This window comes from Neovison vison, chromosome 12 (genome assembly GCF_020171115.1).
Source record: "Neovison vison isolate M4711 chromosome 12, ASM_NN_V1, whole genome shotgun sequence".
In the NCBI taxonomy this organism is placed as follows: Eukaryota; Metazoa; Chordata; class Mammalia; order Carnivora; family Mustelidae; genus Neogale; species Neogale vison.
In genome coordinates this window covers 5,445,438-5,459,798 of record NC_058102.1, presented here as the reverse complement: position 1 = coordinate 5,459,798, position 14,361 = coordinate 5,445,438, and the positions used below count along the sequence as shown (strand labels likewise).

Below are 14,361 nucleotides of genomic sequence, written 5' to 3'. Positions count from 1 at the left end.
AGAAGACGCCACCCCCGGTTCCAACGTGGGCAGCGGGGGCTCCCTGTGGCCGAGCCGGGGGTGGGGGGCGCTGGGCCTGGGCCGACCCGCAAGGCCAGAGTCCGGCAGGGGGGCCTCCGCCTGGCTCGGAGCTGGCGTAGCCTCCCCGTGAGCCGCCCCCCGCCCCCAGCCTGGGGTCCGGTGTGAGCTGAGGCTGGAACCCAGGACACAAGGAGACGGAGGCGACGGGGAAACATCTTCACGGACAGGGAGGGCCTATGGCGGCTCCGCTCCTCTTCCCACACCTCATGCACTTGAGCCCGGAGCCTCCCTGAACTCCGGCCACTTCAGCCCATGGCCTACGTGGACCCTGCGCAGGGCTGGGAGGGGTCTGGGCCCAGGGGCTTCTCCACCGGAGCCGCCTGGGCCGGGGTGACAGTGGGGGCTGCTTGCACTCACCCCTCCCTGACAATCTGTGGCCACGCAACTCAGGGGTAGTTAGCCCGGCTGCCTCTCCCTACTCCCTGCCAGAACCTTCCAGAAGGCAGCAAACTCTGTCTCCCATTTGCTTCACGAAAGGTGGTGAGGACTGCAGGGATTTAAAAGTTCTCTTAGCTCGTCAGACCCTGTCATGTCTGAGGAAGGGTCCCTCCCCCAACGGTCACCGACATGTGTCTCCAGTCAGCCGCCAGCCGGGCCGGAACGAGGCCGGACTTGGGCGTGAGCTGGTGCCCGTGTCTCCAGGGCAGAGAGGCGGCCGTGTGGACAAGCCCAGCAGAGGCACCGACTCCACCCAGGACACAGGAAGGCCTTCTGGGTTCCCCAGGCTCTTAGGAGTAAAAACTTACAGGAATCCCAAGTTTTTAAGCATTTTATCGTTGGGGGTTCTTATGAACACTTACGAATCATTCCCACAAAGGCTAACAGCTTTATTTGCTCCAACCAAATGCAGGGTCTCATGGCTCGGGGGGCCCCGAAGCCGCCTGCAGACGCCCCTCCCGTGTCGGAGCCACGGGGTAGCTCTGAGCCTTCACCGCTGGGAAGGACACAGGGCTGGCTGTGTTTCTGGAGACACGCCGAACGTTCACGACCCTCCCCCCACCCCCACCCCGATTCTGGGATTCCGTTAGTCTTAGGGACAGGCCTCGTGGTCCCGGCTGGCCCCCGCCGGATGCGCCACAGCAGTCACCTACTGGAGGAAGGCCCGGAGGAAGTCGTTGTAGGAGATTTTGGAAGACAGCGTCTTGTCGTAATACTCCAGGATGTGGAAGAACTCCTCCTCCGAGAGGTTGATGCTGTACTGTCTCAGGACCTGCCGGACAGAGCCCCCCGGACAGAGCGCCCGCTGGCCTCCGTGCGCTCGAGGAGGTGGGCTGCCAGCAAGGGGCCACATGTCGCCCCTCCGGCGCCCAGTCCCAACATCCCACCTCCAAAGCGGCCCCCAGCAGCCCTCTCCCCGCACTGCACATGCCCCTCCCTCTCCCCCCCACCCTGCTTCCCTCCCTCCCTCCTGCCACCTCTCTCCTCTGCCCTCACCCTGCCAAGGGTCAGAGCATGCACCGTGGGTGTCAAACTAGAGACTCTTCCTGTCCTATGGAAGCTGCTGGTTCTCCCCAACCCTCCCCGAATAGAAGGTTAAGAACCATCGCCTCCCTGCAGGGTAGTGGGGCTGGTCAACACGTTCAGGCACAGTAGATGGACAGAGAGTAGAGCGCTAGGTGGGACACTGGCCACAGGGCCTTAACGAGGGCGGGGCCTCAGGGTGCAGCCGACCTGGGAGGAGGGCAGGACAGCAGGTGCAGGGAGCCGGGTGTGGCTGATCTGACAGTAACACGGCCCATGGCGGAGCGGCTGCCCCCTCCCCCTCAGTGAGCAGACTCCCTGTCTTCACCAGGCTGCTATGTGTGCAGCTAAAAGGCAACACTTCTCAGCCTCTCTCGGAGCTAGGTATGTTCTAGCCAGTTAAACCCAAGTGAGAATGTGATGGAGGACCGCTGGGAAGCCTCCTCTAAGTAAAAGGCGCTGGCCCCTTTGGACTACAGATGTGATGCTGGGGCCCCAGCAGCCACCACAGACCACGAGGCAACCTTGTGGAAGGAAGCCAGGTGCTAAGGATGGTAGAGCGAGAACAGTGGGGTCCCCAGTGACTGTCCAGCACCGCGCCAGCTCTTGCTAGCCCAGGGCCTCTTTTATGTGACAGAGGAACAGACTTCCACCGCGTTGAAGTTGCTGGGTCCCCCCCGTGACATGCAGCTAAGACAGACCCTAGTAGATGGTCTCCCTCATAAGTAAAAGTGAAGATTAAGTTATGGATTTCCTATCTTGGAAATATATGTGTTATAATTTGTTTCTAACAGGAGGCTAGAACACGGGGCTGGAAGAGTCCGAGATTCCTCCGGGCAGTGGGACAACAGGCCCCGCTAAGGAGGCTGAGCCTGCCTATCCCTGACTCCCAGCTCGTCTCTGAATCTGGCTCTGTTGAGGCCACATCTACCTTTTGAGTACTCCCTTCCCTCTGCCACCCACCCCAAGATCCTGGGATGCAGACAGGACCCTGTTTCCTTCCCCTCTTGGCCTGGAGGCGGAAGGAGAAAGCCAGGCTGAGAATTGACTTGAGCCCGAAGTAAAGACAAACAGTTTGAGCTGGAAAGCCACCAGGGGTGGGGTGGGGTGGCCTGAGGGCAGGTGTCCCCGGGGCAGCTGCTGGGATGTCCCCTCCTCTTCCGGCAGCCCCATTGGCCCACCCACCAACTTCTGCTCATGTTCCCGACTTGAAGGGAGAGGGTTTTACTTTTAAAATTTGTTTTAATTGAAGGCAGAGATGAACCTGAGGAAAACATTTTTGGAAGTGCACTTTGAGGTCATCACCCTCTGACGTTTTGAGCGTTCTTCCTGACTGCAACATGTGATTTTGAATCTAACGTTTGGATCGCAATTACTTTCTCTACCTCCATGGCTGGGCGGGGGTGGAGAAAGTGGGTGGGCAGGTATCAGGGCCCAGAATCTGCTAAGTCAGTGAGTTCTATGTGATTCGGAAAGTGGGAGTTCTGACTCAGCCTTGAGTGTGGCCCATTTCTCTGGTCTGGAGGGGAAATGCCTGCGGTCGCCCCCTGCTCACCCTGCATCCTAGGAGTGTTGCACACTCCCGTGGGCACATCAGAGGCACCAGAGTTCACACTGCAGGGGAGAGCGGCTGGGCCAGCGGCTGTGGGGAGGCGGCCGGCACCATGGGGAGGGCGGCTGGGGGAGGAAAGGGGCGACCGTCTCCCAGGAGGCAGCACTGGCCTCTGCTGGCCGAGGTCCCGGAGCTGGGACCCTGCTTTATTGAGCTCCTGCTCTGGGGGTCTTGCAAGGTGGACGCAGGCCCTGGTTCCCCCATGGAGACCGCGGGCCCAGCCTTGTGTGGGGTCCGGCCCGGATTCCAAGCACCAGTGGCCCCTGTAGTGGTGTCCGGAGGGCTCAGGTCATGTTCCCCCAGGGTTCTAGAAAATTTCAGGGAGGAGAACCTGGAGTCTGCAGGTGAGGGGCACGTGACCACCTCGGGGCCCCAAGGAAATGAGGCCCAGGACAGCCACTCACACCTGGGCCTTCACCAGGGAGGTGAGGGCTCCTCTTTTGAGGTTTTCTGGCCACTGGCATGGGGCTGGTTCTCCCCGTGCAGACATAACAGACACCCAAGAGCTGAGCTCACCTTCCTGAAATCAGCCACGCTAAGAAGCCCCGTCCCGCCCTCATCGTGGGCTTTGAAGGTGCGCCGCATCGGTCTCCAGCAGTGCACAATTTTGGGCTGAATACGCAGTAAAGCTGAATAAAAGGAAGAAGTCTCAGCACCAGATTCTTTCTGGGAAAAAAACCACAAAAACCAAGAAGCGGTGAGAATGGAGCTTCTGGATGGGTAGCGCGGGTCAGACAGACTCAGCCCTGCGGCCGCGAGCTCCCCTTGAGGACCTTCGACCTGTTTTGCCCCTGCTCGTCCCTACCCTGGGCTACCCTGGCCCACTGCCCTCTAGAACGGGGCCTCCAGGCAGAGCTCATCGCCACACGGGCAGATCTCCAACCCTGCTGTTCGGTACGTGTCACTTACTCCCCACCCGCTTCCCCCGCCTGGGAGGAAGGTGGCAGCCTCGATCCCCATTTCCCAGAGTGGGAGGCTCAGGGAAGTGAAGGGGCAGGACCAGGACAGATCCGGGCTCTGCTCCTCTCAGGTTAGGGAGGAGAGAGGGGGCCAGGCAGAGCTAGCTGGCCGACTGCAAAATACTTTGAGGTAAAGAGATTTCAGTTTGGGTCTTCTAAGTAGGTTATGATAATGAACAGAGTTTTTTTAAAAAAAAAAATCACAAGGTTGTAATTATATCTTGTAATTAGATAGTACACTACACTGTGATTATTTCATTTAGGTGCTATTAGATTGAAAACAAGATATTTTAGCATGATTTCGCCTTAACACATGTCTGAATATCACAGAGGTGAACTGTAGGCAATAATGTGTAACACATTTTGGGGAAGTTTAATTTTAACATGGCATTACATAAAACAAATTAGTGCAAAGTTAAATTGCTTTCAATTTTCCCACCATTTAGCACCTATGATGGAAACTCACCAGATACCCTCTAGCTTTAGTTAGCTCCCGATCTACCCAATCTACACTCGAGAAAGAAAGGATTCTATGCTTTCCTGGCTCTTCCCACACCCATGCGTGGCTCAAGAAAGGCTCTTCCCATCCTAGCTTAGGATAGCTTGGGCGTGGCCGGAAAGCCGAGTCCCACCTCGCTTCCCCAGAGAGCTGTCTCTGCGGCCAAAGGTTGCGGAGAAGATCCCCAAAGAATTAGAAAAAGAAACGGCAGGGCTGGAACATGGACCAGGACCAGCACCAGGCGGGGCAGGCCTTCTGGAGGTGCTGGCCGCACACTTTCCTAGGAAAGGCCCTGAGAATTGTCTCCCACCTACACTGGCACCCAGGGTAGGGACAGGGTGGAAGGCCGGACTCTTTCTGAAGCACAGAGTGGCAGCTGTAGTCCCTTCTGGTGTGATGTCCAGAGCTGGGGCCGGGTTGGGGGCGGCGGTGAGACAGCACACGGGCAGCGCTGGTATCTGCCCCAAGGCTCAGCTCCCAGTGGGGCTGTCTTGGGGCACCTGTCGCTTCACTGCCAGGAGACTAGGAGTCAGCTTTTTGACCCCTCTGTGCAGATGGGCAGTCTCTGCACAGGGGAGAGCTCAGAAGGGGCCTTAGAACCCAGCAGCTTCCTCCCTCATTTTCAGGAGGGGAAACTGAGGCCCAGAGAGGGGGAGGAAGGCTAGAGCTGGCAGGGGCCTTGCAGGCTGTGCAGTTTCCAGAGCTCACACCCGTGCTCCTGGGTCCCCTGAAGATGTAAGCAAGACTGTCTTCTCTCCGCTCACAGCAACACCGAGCTAGAGAAGCAACTGTCTTAATCTTAGCTTTTACTGCCGTCGCTTGGCCTAAGCCTCTGATGCTAGCTCTCGTCTAAAGTAGGAACCGCACCAAGACGACACCCGATTTTGCACAAAATCACATGCAAATTCAGCTGCATAGAAACGTTCTGCATGGGATCTACTGTTTGCTGGGTTGAGCCAGCATGATCCTGCTGCTGCCGGGCGTGACCGGGACCCGCGGGGAGCGGCTGGGGCGGTCCGGGTCTGCCCTGCACGCTGGTCCCTGCAGCTGCATCCTGGGGTGGCTGGAGCCAGCTGTTTGCCCCCCGAGCTGGCCACGCTAGCCGCACTTGCCCTTCAGCTCAGTATCACAGATGACGGGAGAACTGTGAGTCCGAGCACACCGGTCGGACTGGGTGTGAGTGAGGATCACAAAACTGATAAATAATGGAGAGAAAAGGTAAAAACCCAGGATGGTGCCCTCCACCTGCTATTTAGGCATCTTTCGGTTCTCATTCCTCTTCAAAAAAACAAAAAGGAAATTGTAGACAATGCATTGTGGGTACAGTTTACACAAGAAAGATGATGAGTTTCCAACCCCCCCTTCCGCCAACCCAGAGGAAAGGGTCTGGCCTGCCTCAGAGGCTTGAACATACATGGATGTTTCCATTAAAAATGTTTCACTTTGGGGCACCTGGGTGGCTCAGTGGGTTAAAGCCTCTGCCTTCAGCTCAGGTCATGATCCCAGGGTCCTGGGATGGAGTCCCGCTTCAGGCTCTCTGCTCAGGAGGGAGCCTGCTTTTCCTTCTGCCTGCTACACCCCCAGCTTGTGCTCTCTCTTTCTCTCTCTTTCTCTGACAAATAAATAAATAAAGTCTTAAAAAAAAAAAAGGGAGAGATGTACATTGTCCTGGGTTATCCTGGGGGACCCAATCCAATCACCTGAGCCCTTAAAACACAGACTCTTTTGTAGTGGAAAAAAAAAAATTTCACTTCTGTTTGCAAAATGGGTGTCTCCTGGTGCTGGGGGAGGAGCCAGAGAGCCGGGCTACTGTCCCCAGTCTTGGGTCTCCAGGGGTTTACGGGGCTCCAGAAGGAGAGAAAGAAAATCTGAGTCATTTCCAAGGAAGGAAATTTCGAGCTGTTTGCGATGCTCTCAAAGCCTTTACCTGTACCTTTTGCCTCCCTGAGGAAGCCACCAGCTTGCTGGCTTTGCGCCCACTGAGCAGACCCCGGGGGTCGTGTGCCCGCCTGGAAAGTGCTGGGGCTCTACAGACCTTTATGTAATGGAGAAGACGGGACACCAGAGACGCGCTCGACAAGTGTCTACACACTCGCATTTACGTACACGCACACATCACACAGCGCGGTACACACGCGCTGTCATGGGAACACGTGCACGCATCATGAGAGTCATGTGTACACACCCACACATGCAGATCACACGAATACAGTGCACACTCATCACACCTGTCCACATATATTGCACACGTGATATACAGATCCCATGATTATCACGCACGTGTGATTTGCATGTATATGTGTATAGACAAAATATGAGCCCATTTTCAGGGTCCGAGGGGAGGTGGCAGTGAGACTGGGGACATCTGACAGGAGGGTCCTCACCGGCCAGCGGCCCCTCCCAGAGGCTTTGTGCCCACTGTGCCCACCGTGGCTCTGAAGCCTGACGATCCGAATTTACAATGACTTGAGAGAGGTGAGAAAGCCTTTCGGGCTGGTGGAAAGGGCTGGGCATCGCCGGAGGGTGACTCTGCCTACCATCTTATGCGCATTCTGGATTTTCATTCTCTGCATCAGGGAGGTCTCCTTCGCTTTCAGCAGGAGGACACAGCTCTGGATGAAGTCGCAGTACGCAAACCTCCCGTTGTTCTTCAAATCGTACTTCACGACGAGCTGCTGGCATTCCTCTTTGCTTATGTCCAGACTGAACTTCTCCACAAGAGCTAAAGACAGAAATACCAGTTCAGCTGCTGGCAATTTGTTCACTCATTCATTTGTTCATGCCCGCATTCATTCACCTCCTGCCAAGGGGCTCGGGGCTGGGTCCTGGCTCACAGGCTCACGGTGGGTGTGGCTGGACAGACACGGAAGCAGACAGGCAGATGCACGGCAAACTGCGTGCGGCGAGGAGGAAGGGGTCCCCTGCATACTGCTGGGCCCTCGCTGGCCTAGTGTTGGCTGGCTGTCGGGTTTTGCAGCTGCCACTGCTTTGGTCCCAGCAGTACAGTCAGAGCACAGAGGAAGCCGTGCTGAGGAACGGGGAGGGACAGAGTCGGGGCGCTGCTTGCTAAGGCTGGGGAGGAAAAGCACCAGAAGTGACTTTCTGTATATAAACGGTGCCTTCAAACCAAACACAGGCTGGAGAACACCAGGTGCAATGTGCAACCTGAGGTCCTTCTGCCTTTGCACGGAAGAGACAGCAGATCGCGATGCTGACCAGGACATACGGGGCGGGGCGGGGCGGGGCTGGGCTGGGGAGCCTCCAGGGGCGGCCCAGCTCCGCTGTTCCGACTTGCAGAAAGTCATCAGCAGGGCTCAGAACATACAGAAGGACTTCTGGAAATTAATAAGTATATATTTTATAGCGTGGAATTTTGGATGTGCTACGGAAGCCAGACAAGCTGAGCAGGATAATGGATGGGCGGCTTCAGCAGGTCCCCGGGTAAAAACTAAACACAGTGATGAGACAAGCTAAGGTTCATCAGCCTCAAAATCAAAAGAATTAACTAAAAACCAAATGGAACTCAAAAATGCATTAAAACCAACATTGCTGATTTGGTTTTAGCAAAACATGTCATGCAAAATCAGTGGAACAATGCTTGATTATTATTGATTTCATCTTTTATATTTCATTTAGAAATGGTTATTTTTCATAGGAGCTGTTCACTTACAGGGTTCACACCTTGTTTCGTTCGCACACTTTAAACCCGTGATTATCATGAAAGTGATTTATATGAATATTGGAGGTTCTTGAGAAAAACATTTTTCCTTCAAAAGGGACCTAAAGATTGGTCAGGAGGAGGGGGAGCTGACCACAGGGGGCTTCAAGCAGGGGAGCGACAAGGTCAGATTTACCTTTATGTAACATAAAATTCTGCATAAATCCCATGCAACATGAGGCGAACGACAAACCCAGATGATGTCATTTGAATAGCTCATCAAAGCGATCAATAGGGCACAGCAGATGCCCTGGGGGGGCTGGCCTGTCCCCAGCCGTGGCCCTCCTCCGCCGGTCCCATCTCCACCAGCTCTCCAAGCCTGTGAACATTTCATGCCGCCCGGAGACCACAAGCAAGTCGGTGATTTCTAACGCTGAGAATGCCACGGCCCGCAGACTCGGTCATGTGGGCGGGAAGGTGCCCTGTGGTGGGTTGAGGTGCCTTAGGAATTCTTGTCCCCCTAGGCAGCATTTACGGAGGTGCCCAGCCTGCCACGGGGCGGCGGGGGGGAGGGGAATGGGCTTGTGCCAGCAGGTGACACTCTTACGTGAACACACCCAGGAATTCAGCCGTGGTGACCTCGCCCTGCTTGTTCACGTCCTTCTCTTTGCATTCCTTCAGGAACTCTCGCCAGCAGCCCTGAATTTGCTTCCGGAGCTTGCTTTCTATGGGCTCACAATTCTGCAAGGGCAGGGGGCCCGGCGCCGAGCCGGCACTGGTGGGGGTCTAGAGAGAAAGGAACAGAAATTGTCTTGTAATGTGAGATTCAAAATGGAAATCATGATACAAACTTACAGGCAGGGCTCGGGTTTGGGGTTCAAGATTTCACAGGCAGTATTGACTCAGAGATAAAGGAGGGGCAACACAGATGCGGTATTCCGCCATTCGTTACTCCGTCGGTGGGCTGCATGGGCGCCGAAATGCAATGACCAACGTAGTTTTGGAAATAAACATGTAGCCAAGATTCAAGTATAGGGAGATGTTACTTAAATATATTACTGGTGTGTGAGTGTGTGTGTGTGTGGTGATAATAACATATTTTTCACCAGAGGAAGAGTCTTATCAAAGAAAGGGAGTCACTTGTCATTTTCATGGATGTCTAATCCTGCACTGCCTTCCAGAATGTCCAATATTGTGAAATTATGTGGACTAAGTATGCGGCCGTTCTCGGTCTATTGTATTATCCATTTAAATACGGGAATGAATTGGATGTAGCCCATGCATCCTCCGTCCTAAGGTTATCTGCTACAGTAACCAACTCAGCTGAATTCCTGCTCTTCCTCCGGAATGCTGTACCACCTGCGCCTTCCCCATCTGGGTGGACGTAACACCTTTCTCCTAGGTGCTCAGGCCAAAACCTCAGAAGCCATCCTGGACTCTCTCTCTCTCAAGCTGACACCTAATCTGTTAGGACATCCTGTTGGCTTTACCTCAAAGACACACCCAGCATCTGACTTCTGGCCACCAGCTCCCCACTGCCCACCTCACTCGGAGCCACCAGGCCTCTCCCCTGCACCCGTGCAGCCCCTCCCCCCCTCCTTGCTTCTTCTGCCCACGCCTCCAGCACCCGCTCCACGCACAGGCCCTACTCAACACACCGACAGGCACCTTCATGCGGAAGCTTGCTGTCCATATCACTGTTCTGCTTAAACACCTGCAGGGCTCTAATCCCGGGAGTGAAAGCCCAGGTCCTTGCTGTGCCTGCACCTCCCCCCACCGTCCCCGCAGTGTGGTCCCTGTGGCTGCCGTAACACAGCTACAGACTTGGCGGCTTCAAACAGCACACGGTTATTCTTTTCCGGTTCTGGAGGTCAGAAGCCTGAAATGGGTCCCACTAAGCTAAATCAGGGTGTCAGTAGGATTGAGTGCTTTCCGAGGTTCTAAGGGAGAATCCGTTACTTACCTTTTCCAGCATCTAGACGTGCCCACACTCCTGAGCTTGTGGTCCCTTCCTGAACCTTCCAAGTCAGTAGCATCAGGTGGGCCTTTCTCCAATGGTGTCTCTCTGACACTTCCCTTCTGCCTGTCTCCCTGTGTACAGACCCTTGCGGGTGCCTTGGGCCTTCCCGGCCACTTCAGAATAATCCTGTCTTAAGTCAGCTGGTGGGCACCTTTAATTCCATCTGCAACCCTGATTCTTCGTTGGCATGTAAGGTGACATATTACAGCTCCCAGAGATTAGGACGTGGACATCTTTGGGGTCCTCCTGACCCCCCCCCCCATTCTGCTCTACTCACTGTCTACGTCTTGTTAAATACTTATTATTCACCATTTCTTGGCTATTATTCCAAGAATGTAAACTCCACAAGGGCAGGCACCTTTGTTCACTCTCAGCTCTAGAATAAAGATGCAGCACATAGTAGGTGTGCAGTAAACGTGCATCAACTGAGCGAAGGAAGGATAACTTCCGTCTCTGAGCGCTCACCACGCACGAAGCCCGGTGATGGCGGCCCTAAGTACATGGCTGGGATAATCTCAAGCCCCCTTCCCCGGAGACACCGCCACCCTTCCCACAGATGAGGCAAGAGCCTCTGTGAATCTGGCCTCTCTCTTGTGCCCCAGGCTGGGCAGCTCTGCCTGGGGACAGAGCTGCAATGTTAGACAGGCCTTGGTTTGAAATTGGGTCTCTCCGCATCTAATGTAAGGATACCTATTCGAGCCTCAGTATCTTTAGCTGTAAAATGGGAGCAACACTTCACAGCAGGGCACACAGTCGGGGCCTCGCACACACTGCCTCCCTACCACAGGGCATTTGCTTTCCTGTCTGATGAAACCCCAGCTTGCTGACATCTAGAGTCTCCTGCCCCTGCTCCTGTACCCATTTCTCACTCTAAAGCCGCCTTATTCCTCCTTCCACACCCCACACCTCCCTTCCACCCACCCTCTCCCCAATCTTTCCTCACACCTCCGCCCTTCCCGCTCCAGGCAGGTGAGTGTTAAGGACACACCTATGGGCTCCTCTCCTGTGTCCCTACCCCAGGCTCTGCCCAGGCGACCTTCTCAGTCACCTGTCCCTTAGAGACTCAAGGCCCCTTTGGTCCAGGGGGGTTGGGGGCTTTGGGGCCCTGGTGACGGCGGCACGACATCAAGAAGGACTCACACACGGGTGGCTCGGAGGTTTCAGCCCGGCCTTCAGGTCGTGAGTGGGCGATGACACTGCAGACCTGCTTCTGTACGAGACTTCGGGAACACTGCTGCCCCTTTGGGCCTTGACGGAGCTGCCAGCGGTCGGCGGTGTTGCCATTCTCTCGGAGCTGAACATGCTCAGGAAGTCTGGGTACTTCAGCCTGCCCTTGGCATTGACCGGCATCTCGCTCCACAGTCTGTCAAACTGGCAAAGAAGCAGAAATGAGCATTTAAGAGGGTGAGCGTAAGAGCCCAACGGAGTCTCCCGCGGCGCCCCTGAGACGCAGGCGGGAGCTGGGGAAGGCCAGCGCTCACAGCGGAGGTCCGAGACCCACATCTATTAAAAAAAAAAAATTGCAAAGGGGGGGAACCCCACTTGGTCTGTGCCTGACGGAAGCCTCTGAAAGACGAACAGGATTATTCATTCAAGAGGATTCATTCGTTCATGGCTTCCGCAGGACATTTTTTAATTGAATTGTGCCCTTAGTGAGTAGTTGAAGCCATTAAATGTTGTGATGAGTCACAGAGCCCGAGCTGTGTGTATATAAGGACACTGTGGGGGGAAATGCAAATCAAAGCCCGGTCCACCATGGTCCTGGGGAAGGCCGGCCGGCCTCACTTCTCTTCCTTGCGGGTACCTGAGTTCTGCCACGGTCCCTGCGGCGCTCACAGCTGTAGTATGTGACCCACAGAGGGCCAGAGCTGCCTCCCCACCAGCTGGAAAAGGGAAACCAGAGTGAAGTATGTGGCTTTGGGTTGGTTCCAGGCCGTGTCTGGACCATATGAGCACAGATACAGAGCAAAGTGACCCCAGCATCCTACCTGAGCCACTTTTGATGACTGAGGGCTTTTGGGGAACTAAGAAGAGGCGTAACTTAATTCTGAGTTGGTTTTTAGGGCCTTTCAGAACTGGTAGGGCCCCAGATTTCAGCACATGCCAAGGGGAGCGGTGTCCCCTTCTTCCTGTGGGCCTTGGCCTTGGCCAGCACTTCTGGCCTCCGGGTTTCCCAAAGGCAGTGATGAGAGACCCTGCTGGCTCTGTTTGAAATTCTGGAAATGAAGCACTGAGGGGTGGGGAAGAGACAGGGAATGTTCCAGGCCCTGAGAAGGGAAACAGGTCTAGTCTGGGACACTATTCTTGATTAATGTTTTAAACTTTTTATTTCAAAAGAATAGTAGATTTTCAGGAAGTTATAAGGATGGCTCCAAGAGGCACCGTGTGGAAATGAGAGACCTTGAGAAAGTGGTTCACCACGTGGTCTTGGAGAGAATTCACCATCACCAAGGGTAGTGACCACCTCCAACTGTCTCCCTTCAGGAAGGTTCTCCCAACCCCCCAGGACAGATGACTGGCATGCTTCTCTACCTTCTCCCCTTGTGCTGAAGCCACCCATGCATGACATTGCCCTTCCTGGTCCTGAAGCTCTCTGAAGGTCGTCCGAGACTCATCTTCGAACGTTGAGCATCTCACAAAAGGACTAGCCCACAGCAGGTGCTCTGGAAATGTTTGCTCAACTGCAGAAAGTCCTACAAAACTCACAGAAGACTGACCAGACAATGGTAAGATCCTTTAAAAATGAGGGGGGACAGATGGCACAAAGCCATATTGTGATCCCAGTCCCCATGCAGGGCTTTCAGGAAACACAGCGAGATGTGGCTGAATAAGAGGAAGTGGGTTGTGGAGGGCTCTCCTGCATGCTAGCGTTAGCAACACGAAGAGGAAGGAGGAGGAAGGTCATGTTATCAACGGTAAATGCAAAGGAGGGTGTGAATGCTTGAGGATGCGGTGAACACCTGGAGCATGGAAGCGAGGGTATTTATGGAACCACAAGGACAATAATGGTGTCTCCTGGTCTGGCAGGAGGAGGAGGGAGGAACCAACTCCTAATTAAATCTTGTGGTACAAGTGAAAGTCAAGGCAGGACCACGGAAATCTTCTCTGTACCATGAAGGGCAGAACGAACGCTGCCAGGACGATGTGGAATTGGATGGGTGGGAAGTGGAAGCCCACTCAATCTTGATAGGTCCGCACACCCAAGAACACTGACGGAGGAGAAGGATGTGGCATAGGACAAGGCTGCTGGGGGCTACGGGGACTGGAGAGGCATCAAGAGGACCGGAAACGGGCACTATGAGAGCGCGTTCTGAAATTACAGGCCTGGGAGCCGGGCGCAAAACCCAGGCAAAATTCTGAGTCAGTTTCCATGTCACAGCGGTGGATCGTGCCCTTCCTGAACTGTCCCCTTCATTTTTTTTTTTTTAAAGATTTTATTTATTTATTTGACAGAGAGAAGTCACAAGTAGATGGAGAGGCAGGCAGAGAGAGAGAGAGAGAGAGAGAGGGAAGCAGGCTCCCCGCCGAGCAGAGAGCCCGACGCGGGACTCGATCCCAGGACCCCGAGATCATGACCTGAGCCGAAGGCAGCGGCTTAACCCACTGAGCCACCCAGGAACGCGCAGTAGCAACTGCCTTCTGAACACTGAAAAACATGTGACTTGGGGGTCCACGGCTGTGATGGGGAAACTGCCGGAGAGCGTCCCTCCCATCCCCACAACAAGAGAAAGTCAAATATCTACCGAATCGGAACGTGTAAGGCCCATCAGAGGGGGAGGCTCCAGGGAGCCCAGGGGACCGAATGTCATGGAGCCCTAAATCTCCAGGAGAACCGGACACCCCAGCCCTCACGCCTGGCAGAGCTCAGGAGGAAATCGGCTACAATGTTAACAGATCCGTCCAGGGCAACTGTGGGCTGGCAAGAGGGGCTGGACTGGCCGGGAGGCCCAGACACAGGTCACGCTCACGCTCACACGCTCTCCTCCACCTGCCCCTGTCGCGGCTCCGGAGACAATGCGCACGACGACGGCATAGACGGCATAGACGGCATAGACGGCATAGACGGCATAG

General features: G+C 54.9%; 1 protein-coding gene across 3 annotated transcripts in view; it reads right to left on the bottom strand.

Annotated features, from left to right (window-relative positions):
- Positions 1–984: 984 nt before the first annotated feature.
- The window catches only part of EFCAB6 (EF-hand calcium binding domain 6), a 229,542-nt gene continuing 216,165 nt past the window's right edge, over positions 985–14,361 (bottom strand). For all 3 annotated transcript variants that reach the window (XM_044227789.1, XM_044227791.1, XM_044227790.1), the window contains exons 29-33: positions 11,431–11,661; positions 8,888–9,056; positions 7,150–7,334; positions 3,671–3,820; positions 985–1,291 (exon numbers count right to left, since the gene is read on the bottom strand). In XM_044227789.1, coding sequence (XP_044083724.1) covers positions 1,169–1,291; positions 3,671–3,820; positions 7,150–7,334; positions 8,888–9,056; positions 11,431–11,661 — 858 coding nt within the window. In that variant the 3' untranslated portion in view covers positions 985–1,168. The remainder of the gene's footprint in view (positions 1,292–3,670; positions 3,821–7,149; positions 7,335–8,887; positions 9,057–11,430; positions 11,662–14,361) is intronic.